Source organism: Chrysochloris asiatica, unplaced genomic scaffold, assembly GCF_000296735.1.
Source record: "Chrysochloris asiatica unplaced genomic scaffold, ChrAsi1.0 scaffold00023, whole genome shotgun sequence".
Lineage (NCBI taxonomy): Eukaryota > Metazoa > Chordata > Mammalia > Afrosoricida > Chrysochloridae > Chrysochloris > Chrysochloris asiatica.
The window spans coordinates 20645028-20655314 of NW_006408541.1; the positions used below are offsets into that span (position 1 = coordinate 20645028).

Sequence of the window (10287 nt, forward strand, 5' to 3'; positions counted from 1 at the left end):
TGAACCCTGACTGGATCCTGGCTTAGGAACATTTTTTTCTTTTTTCTTTTTTTTTTTTTGTCAAAACACACTTTGGGGACAACTGGGGGACATCTGATTTGCGTGAAATGTTAGCTATTAGAGTTAAGAGTGATAGTGTGGCTATATGATGAAGTATTTAAGGATAAATGTTACAGTGTTTATAGTGTGATTTCATGTTACAATTAAATACACATGCATAAAGCAGATATGGCAATATGTTAACAATTGCTAAAAGTAGGCAGGACACTACTTATTACAATATGCTTTCAACTTTCTTACATGCTTCAAAACAGTTAGGCACTGAGAAGGAAAACACAGCCTTGGCTCCATGGGTGAAGGGGCTGCGCCTGCTGCCCCCATGGTAGGTCAGTCAGGCTTGCCGCCGCCAGTGCCCCTTGTTGCGTCAGGAGAGTGATGGGAGACTCCTCCTCCGGGTTAGTGGGCAGGGTGTCACTGCTTCCTGCTCCCTAAGCATCAGTTTCCCCTTGGAAAGTGAAGTTAGACTAGATTCACACAGATCCAAAAAGCTCGAAGATTCCACGGACTCTGTACCTGTTGTATAACAGTGAGTCTTTATGTTGCGCTATAGGATCAGCACTGGACTGATAACCACAAGGTGGTCAGTTCAAACCCACCAGCTGTTCTCAGAAACCTTACACAGGGTCATTAAAAGTCAGATTTGACGCAATGGAACTTAGCAGCAACAACAATGCATAACAAATGACAGGCTGCCCCAGGGTTAGGAACAGATACATGCCTAGGTCGTTAAGTGAAATTTGTAGGTGAGCTGGTACCCGTGCACAGGGTTCTTAATTAGCATTCTATTAGTGTAGAGGTGGGGAATCTTTAGTCTGTCAAAATTTAGAACATCCTTTGCGAGCCATACAAAATTATTGAGTTAAAAATCAGCCTGCTCAAAAAAAATTATTGAGTTAAAAATCTGATTAACTGGTGAGGCGCTGTGGGTTAATGTGCTGGACTGCAAAGTCAGTTTGAACCACAAGGTCCGTGGTTCAAGCTTACCAGTCACTCCTTGGAAACCTTGTACATGGTCGCTATGGGTCAGAACCGACTTGACGGCCCTTAACCACAACAATAATATGATGGCTGGAACTGCAGTTGCCTTGGCAAGGCCACACCAAATGATTTTGTGGGGCTTTTCGGGCAGTGTTTCATTCTGCTGTGCATAAGGTCGCTATGAGTTGGCACCTACTCGATGGCACCTAACAACAACAAAATGGCCTGCAAGGAACTCCCGTAACATAGTGATTACGAATCGGGCTGCTAATCTCTAGGTCAGCAGTTTGAAAGTACCAGCGGTTCCATTGGAGAAAGATGAGGCTTTCTGTTCCTGTAAAGATTTACAGCCTCAGAAACCCTGTACAGGGTCGCTATGAGTCATCTCCATGGCACACAGTCACCACCATATGGTGAGCAGGCCGGACATTCTCCACCAGTGTTAGTGCTAGGAAAGGCTCGAAGCCTTTTCAACAATTACAAAGCCACACGAAATGATGAATTTGTTGTGGAGTCACTTCAGCTGTTCAAAGTGGAATTTTTACGGTAACATTCCGTTGTTTCCAAACAAAACAAAAAAACAAACCCACTGCGAAGGAGTTGATGCTCATTCCTAGCGACCCTACAGGTCAGAGTAGCAGTGCTCCCTAAGGTTTCTGAGACGACATTGTTATGGGCTCAGACAGCCTCACCTTCTCATACGGTTGGTGGACCTGAGCCTCCGATTAGCAGTTGGTCTACCGCTTAGTCTACTGCATGCATCACCAGGGCTCCTTAAGGGCACATTTACGTAACATTAAAAGGCAAGCTGTTAAGTGTCAGTTCTGATTCATAGCGGCCCGGCCTTGTATAACATTTCTATGGAGCAGCTGGTGGGTTTGAACCACTGACCTGCAGTTCAAACTGAGATGCACTGTGGCCCAGTACTTAGCCTACCTGAACTCCAAAAGGCAAGTTCTTGTTCAGCGTTGTCGAGTCAATTCCAACCCATAGCAACCCTGTATAGGGTTTCCAAGGAGCAACTGGTGAGCTTGAACCACTGACTTGCAGTTCAAACGACTTTACAGTCTGACGCATTAGCCGCAGCACCACACCAGGACTCCTCCAAAAGGCAAGTAGGAGTCCTAAGTATCCCGGGGACCTGCTTATGGTAAGTCTGTGGATTGTGTGTGTCAGCAGTTCAGAAAGGATGCAGCAGGGATAGCTTGTCTCTGCTTCATTATGTCTCAGGCCTCAGCTGAGCAAACTCAAAAGGCCGGGGCTTCATGGCTGGTGATAGGAATGCTTGGTGGGTGACGCTGGTGTATGTTGGGACCTATGGCTTTTGGCCGGAACGCCTACAGAGGGCCTTGGGCTTTTGTACAGGTCTGTGGTCTGTAAAGGTGTTTCAAGACAGAAGCTATAAGCCTCATCTGATCTAGCCTCAGTCGCCACATAGCATCAAATTGATTCAAAGGAAAAGGAAAGGAGCACAGACTCCACCTCTCAGTGAGCAGGTCAGTAAATTCCCGTTGTAAGCAAGAGCATATTGGTTGGTTGGTGTCTTTCAGTGCTGTTGAGTCAGTTCTTACTCAAAGTGACCATGCATAGGAAACCCTAAGGGTGGCTGGTGAGTCTGAACCACCAACCATGTGGTAGCAGTCTAGTGCTTATTCTACAGCGCCCAACAGGACTCTATGGTTGAGAGAGAACTGTTTAATGCATTTTTGGAAAATACAGTCTTCCACAGTATCCCCCAGTGTTCAGCTCTTGTCTCTCAGCTGACCCCCCGACTCTGCTGTCCGAGCAAAGGGAAACCTTCCCTGCCTCTAAGCACTCTGCCTGGGCTGGCACCTCTGAATAGGACTTGAGTGTGGCAGAGAGGGGAAGCCTATGAACAGAACTTTTAAATCACTTGAAATTCAGGATTTGACTTGATCCTTTCTTCCCAAGGTTTTAACTTTTTAAAGTGTTATTTTTTAAACAAACTAGTCTCATGAGAAACTTACAAACTTCAGACCTGACATCTTTTGTACTTCTCAGGTGTTTTCATTTATTTTGTCTTGTATGATTTACCATTGTCCCAAACATAAATGTCAACTGGGCTTTTACTCTTCAAACCTTCTCTCCCTCCAGCTAGCCCTGCCTTCCCACAGCTCCACCACTCTCCCCGACAGCCAGTCTGACCTCAACCCCGAGACCAGATCTGTTTCACAATACCACACCTCCTTCCACAGCTCCTTTCGGCCTCATCCTTGTTACTTTGTGAAGTTCTGTCACACTTTCCCCATAAATGATGGCCTTCTCTCTCCACTCCTATACTTACACTTCACATTGGGCCACCACCTGTACACACCTTTCAGTGGCTCCTAGCTTCCCCAAAGTTGGCACCTACTGTATTCCAGTACTGCTGCGCATGTCCACCATACCGTTGTTAACAATCCTGAGAGCTGTGCAATGCTGACACCAAGCTTGAGAATACTGACGTCTTCGGTAAAAGAAACTCAAATCCAGAAATGAAGTTGAAAGAAAATACTTCCGTGAAGACTCTCATAAATTATAAAAGAGTCAATCATAGGTTTAATTAAAAAAAAAAAAGGAATTTACATAGGGCTTTGAAAGTTAGAAATTGTATACCTATTTGAGCACTACTGAAAATACACAGACCTTTCAAAGCTAACAGAAGTGAGAGTGATTAGACAGGTTTGATGAGGCGCTAAGGAAAAAGTAAAAAACCGTCTACAAGAGTGTCAGGAGGCAGAAGCTGCTTCAGAGGTGTGGGCTCAGCAGTTGCTCTGGAATGCTGCTTCACTTGTGTCAATGTCATGTTCCTGGGGGAGGGAATAAGACAGACTCTTAGTACAAAATCAAAATGGTAAACTCCTGGTTTGGATTTAGAGATTTTGAATCACCATTAACTGGAGCACACACCAGAAAGAAGCTTTGACCAACACCTACCATGATAAATATCAGCTCCCTCCCCTTGGCCTGGAGGGGGGCCTGTCCTGCCACCCACTAGGGTTTGGATTGTTGGGAATCTATCCAAGCCCCATCGCACACTGCAATGGGGAACAGCTCTAACAGGTCCACACAGCCCCCACATGACACTTCTCTCAGAGTGCTGTGATTGCCCATGTGCACAGACGCAGCTTGGAGCGAGCTCGGAGGGCTGCATTCTTCTTGTTCACTGCTGTAGGCCCGGCGCATAGGAGGTGAACAGTCAACTGGCCACTTAAGGCCTAACAGAGCCGGCCCCTGCCAGTGAGGAGAGGATCCTTGCTAACTGATCTTTCCACTCAGCTGGGAAAATCCTAAGCTGCTATTTTACTTGTTTATATTAAAATATATATATATATGCTTTTTTTTTTTCCTGCCCAAAATGATACAATATTCATTACAGAAACTTCATTATAGAAAAAAATATCTAGGGAAACACTGTACATTCTATACATTTTAATGAATATCTTTGTTTTTATTATGCAAATTATAGAGAGTCCTGGTGAGGCGCTGTGGGTTAAAGTGCCAGACTGCAAAGTCATTATAACCAGGTCAATGGTTCAAGCTCACCAGTCACTCCTTGGAAACCCTATACAGGGTCGCTATGGGTCGGAACTGACTCGACGGCACTTAACGACAACAACAACATACTATATACCTATGAGGAGGCTTTAAAAACTTCATGGAAAATTGCAATGAAAAGATAATAGATTTTTTTCCACAAAGCTTCTGAATCCATGTGCTTTGTAAAGAAACATGAGATCTCTTTATATACTCATGTATGGCCTACCCTCGCCACTGGCTTCCCAAGTCCATAAGTATTCTTTTAAAATATCTTAATGTTGTGGGTGTGCCTTAAATCACTTAGGTCTATTCATTGGTACCGTTCCCTCCTGATAATATTTTTCTTTTTAAACAATACTACAAGCAAGTATCCTGGCTGATAAAACTGCACACATTTGGATTAAACTATAAAGATAAATTCTAAGGATCAGAATTGCTGAGTCAAAGGTACTTTTAGGACTTATGAACAACATTACAAAAAAAATTCCCCAGAAAAGTGGAAACAATTTATTTTCCTATCAGTAGTGTAGGAATACCTGCTTTCCAACACTGGTTGGGTATTTGAATTTTTTTCTTTAAGTTTTTATTGTGAATTGAGTGACAGTTTACATGTGAGAACCTCGGCTTTACATACATCCTATCACATTTCATTTCACTGCAATGATTACAATCCTCTCCATGCACCATCAAACAACCAAAGGCTACACCCTGCAGGCCTGCCCCCTGGCTGTCAGCACACAGCCCCTCTCCCTGAGTCCAGAGACCCCAGCCACTCTCTCTCCATGTCATGGTGTCTGCCTACATCTCTGATGTCACTGCTTCTCTGGATATGGGCATTTAATTTTAGAAATTATGTCAAGGATAGGAAGAAGGCAGACCAAAAGCATAATCTTAAAAGTACTTGGTCCTTGGTCTAGAGAAAGGATTTCTAACATAATATGCTGACTTCGTGTTCCTTGATGGATCCTCTGCTCCGCTCTCCAGCCACCTTAGCATCACCGCTGTTCCTCACATTTCCAGGCGCAAGCCATCTAACCTTACTGCCTGGAATACCCCTCCCTCCCCAGCTATCTATACGGCCAACTTTCTCTACACCTGGACTGTACTACAGCATCAACCACACTTCCTACAACTCCCAGTCGCCACTCCACTCAGCATACTTGATCCTTCTTACCCCGCTCCATTTGTCTTAGGCCACAGCACTTACCACCTTCTAGCATATTCTGTGGTTTACTTATGTTTACTGTTACTGTCTCCTGCAGCTTGACTGTAAGTTCCACAGGGGCAGGGACCATGGTCTGTTTTGTTCACATAGTAGATGCTTACTGAATAGCTGCAGAATGAATGGCATCAAACATGAGGGGTACAGTTTACGGATGATACCACCACTGCATTGAATTTCCTAGGGTCTGTACCTGGTTCAACTTCTTGAACTCCACCACTTGAAAGAAGATGTGTTCGAGGATGTGTTTGGCATCTTGTTGGTCTTTTGGTAGTTTATTGGTCACTCCAAGAATGTCACCACACTTCCGGACATAGAATTCTAGGTCTTCCTCGGTACCTAAGCACAGTTAGGGTAGACTGATTAACACTTGGCCTTCTACCTTTCTCAAATTACATTTTTACTGTGGTTTAGGTCTCCCCTGAAAAGTCCCTATGTTACTCACTTCTTCCTAGGGTGACAAACTCTAGAAACTTCTGAAATGTTGCTTTTGTAAATCAGGACAAAGAGTGGAACCCTACTAATGAGAATTAAAGCTTTCCTAGTCCTGGTGTGGCGCTGTGGGTTAATGTGCTGGACTGCAAAGTCAGTTTGAGGTCAGTGGTTCAAGCTCACCAGCTGCTCCTCAGAAACCCTATACAGGGTTCGCCAAGGGTTGAAACCAACTCATCAGCACTTAAAACAACAACACTCCCACACCCCGCACTCTCAAGTTACAAAGAACCAACCTTGGGGCCCAGTGCTTATCTTATAGCACCCCACCAGGAATGACAATCACAACAGCCCCAGGCCCAGCACGCCCCACATGATAAAGAACAGGAATGATCAGTAGGCAATCAGTTTCCCCTGCTCTGAAGGCCACAAGCACTACTATAGAAAGCGTATAGGACGTTTTTGTTTTTTAAAAACATGGTGATAAGAGCAATATAGTTCTAACATAGCTCTGTGAAGCCACCCCCTGCAGTGCTGTATCTAGGATGAACAACCATTACTACCCTGCTCCTAATATTCGGTCATTTCCTTTTTCTCCCCTCTGATTGCGTTTTTAAAGTAAGGTGTAATAGTGATAATATAAGTTTTTTAGCAAGATATTCAAACCATATGTTGTTTAGTGCCATCAAGTTGGTCCCAACTCATAGCAACCCTGTATTGGGTTTCCAAGGAGCGGCTGGTGAGTTTGAACCACCGAACTTGTGGTTCGAACCAACCTTATGGTCTAGTGCGTATCTTAGTATCTTACAGCGTTACACCAGGGGTCCTCAAACCATCACCTCTCACCTAGCTCCATCCCCACCAAATCCGATCTAGGGGTACTACTGCTATAAGTAGTATACACAGGATAAGCAGTGGACTGTGAATCACTAAGTCGGTGGTTCGAGCACACCAGCTGCTTTGTGGAAGAAATAAGACTTTCTGAAAAGCTTGAAAAGATTGATAGCCTCAGAAACTATGCAAGAGTCACTCTGAGTTGGAGCTGACTCAACGGCCCTTAACGACAACACACTAGTTCTGTGAGATGCCTTCTCGTGAGCAATGTGCCCCATAGGACATTCCAAGTCAGCTGAATGTGGACGCTCTATATCCTTCCTGTAACAGACACATGACGATACTCCATAGATTTTATCATTGTTTCTCCAATCCCCCTAATAGCAGACAAACCATTATATTGTTTCCAACTCTTTGAATACTATACAAGTGGAGTCATGTTGTGGGCACCGTAGAACACACACTGGACCTCAAGGTCAGTTTAAACTGCAAGGTCAGCAGTTCAAACTCACCGGCCACTCCTCAGAAATCCTACATGGGGTTGCTATGAGTCACAACCGACTCTGTGGCACTTATCAGCAACATACAACAAGGCAACTAACACCTATACAGCTATATCCTTTTTTTTCTTTAACAGAAATATTTCTACAGGATAAATGACTAGAAGTAGAAATGCTGAGTATCTGGTTTTCACGGACCTATTATCTATCTGACTTGGCTAATCAGGGTGTCTTGTTAACACTGGCCTGCCCAGCACCCACCACAGTGCCTGCCACAGACCAGATCCCTTTTACACGGCCCTGTTTCCTTCCTGCACACCCCATCCTGGCCTCTGGTCTCATGCACATGTGGTTTACCTAGCGGGGGTCCTCCTGTACATGTAGTTTGACGTCTTGCTGACTTTATGATTCTCTTTTATAATGACTGCAGATTATCCCACTAACTGGGACACAATTTACCACCACTCCCCTGCTAGCGGGCACGAAGGCTGTTCCCTATTCTATTTTTTAATAAATACTGTAGTGATAGTCTTTGTAACCTTTCTCGATCTCCCACTTGCTGTGTTGGAGCCAGTGCAGGGCAGGAAGAGCACTGGGCCAAGAGTCCAGAGGACCACTCACCAGGTAGCTATGTGGCCGAGGCTTCAGTGCCTCATCCACCAGTGATAGTGAGCAGACTTGGCCCTCTCTAAGATTCCTCCCAGTTTGGAGCCCATCAGTCTTCTGGCTCTGGCTTAGGTTTGAAATGTAACTGTTCTATGACCAATACCCCAGCCAGGGCTGAGTTCATCCTATGGTCACTCAACAAATCAAATTAAGAACTCCTAGGAATTAAAGCTGAGATCTTTGGCTTCTGCTTAGTAGCATGTTCTAACCCAGTAAGTTAGCCGTTCTTAAAAAAGACCAACAGCATCACTGACATGAAAAAAAATACATATAAAAATTATATTCCTGTTCATAAGTTCACAGTAAGTAAAACCCTTCACACCAAATAGACAAATTCGCCAACTTACACTTATTGGTAATCTGAGCAAGTCGGGCCTTCTCAGAGGAGAATGTCTCATCTAAGTCAAACAGCTCCAGAGGAGGAGGTGGTAGTTCCCTAAAACTAGGAGGGAAAACCTACAAGGAAAGAAGACCTTATATAAAAGAGCTATCCAAGGTCAGAAATGACAATGATGAGACTCAGGGAAATGAGAGCAACCGCAGCCCTTGCCCTGGGCTAAGCCACCCTGGAGTCCATCAGCACCTCAGCCCTCCTCACTCCACTTACACCTGTCAGCAGCCAAGCAGAACCACACCACCAGACTGAGTGACCCGACGTGCGAATGCCAATTAGCTCAAGGGTGCAAAACTTAGGGCTTAGGTTTGTATTAATCATTTGATTATATATTTTCTTTCTGATTTAACCATGAGTTCTTTAGGGACAGACATTATCTGGGCAGGCAAATATAGATGAGTGCAGGAAGTTCTAAACTTGGAGCCTGAATTCACTGTCGCCCAATGGTGTAATGGTAAATGTTTTACTACCAGCACCTGAAAGGAAACCAAAGCCCTGATCTATATGTAACATTTGCCATTTTCTTTTATATAAATATTCCTACCATAGCCAACTTCAAGCTATCAAGATGAAGCAAATTGGCACATAACATTCCTGAAAAGTTAGCAATCACCTCTTCCAAACTAGTGTAAACTGGCTCCAGCACGTCACTGGGCTGGAACCAACTGTAGCACTCACAGTAGGCAAGTACAGTTTCCTCATCGGTGAAATGGGGCTAAGATAATAACAACGACAAAATATGATAACAAGTCTGGAAACGCCCTGTAACCAACCGGAAAGCCTGGGAACTCCATCAGCTGCACCTGTCCCCGTGAACCAGTTCCTCCTCAGGAGTATTCACGGTGAATGCTGTCCCCAGGTTCCACTACAGGGACAGCAGCTGCTCCACATGTAGGAGTTCCCTGCTCACCACTGAGCTCACTGTAAACTTGATACCCCACCTAGTGCTGCCATGTGAGTGCCACAGACAGCTGTGCCCTCGGCTCCGGTCATCGGGAGACCCACCCATCACCCATCAACCAGCCAAGGGCCAGTAGCTCTCATGTAAAAGAGGACAAAAGGAAAGCCAAAAAGGGGATGTGCTCAGACCACCGAGATCTAGATAGCAACTTGGGTCCTAGCTAGCCTCACTCCAAGGGCTTGCTCCATTCCATTTTAGTAAATTTCTAAAACTTAGTCAATGTTAACAATTAAATAATCTGTGACAGTTTAAACTGAGATTAAAGTCTAAAGCTAGGCTTTAGGCAGGTAAACGCAATGCACCTCTATCACTTGTCTAAGCTCAGCTGGCAAGGTAAGGGGGCACCGTGAGCAGGATTCCCCCAGCACACCTACTCACAGCCGGCTGCAGGGCTGGCAGCGGTGTTTCAAACTGCGGTTGGATGAGCTGCAGAGGTTCGTGTTTCACATTTAGCTGTTCATGAGCCCTGTGTTAGTAACAAAACAGACAGCAAGATAAGACACAGTGACACATGACATCTAACCGACCAGACTGTGTGCTTCTCCAGATAAGAGGGTTAAGCTAACACAGTGGTCCTGTCAGTGATGTTCCCTTATGGCTAACGCGTGGTCCTGTGAGGGATCTTTCCTTATGGCTAATGCCGTGATCCTGTCAGGGATATTCCCTTATAGCTAACACCGTGATCCTGTCAGGGATGTCC

The 10287-nt window shown here is 44.9% G+C and overlaps 1 protein-coding gene across 1 annotated transcript in view; it reads right to left on the reverse strand.

Moving 5' to 3' along the window:
- Positions 1-3800: 3800 nt before the first annotated feature.
- The window catches only part of IFT52 (intraflagellar transport 52 homolog (Chlamydomonas)), a 31361-nt gene continuing 24874 nt past the window's right edge, over positions 3801-10287 (reverse strand). Inside the window, exons 11-14 of the mRNA XM_006839351.1 lie at positions 9966-10053; positions 8580-8688; positions 5994-6139; positions 3801-3848 (exon numbers count right to left, since the gene is read on the reverse strand). Of these exons, the coding sequence (XP_006839414.1) occupies positions 3801-3848; positions 5994-6139; positions 8580-8688; positions 9966-10053 (391 nt within the window). The remainder of the gene's footprint in view (positions 3849-5993; positions 6140-8579; positions 8689-9965; positions 10054-10287) is intronic.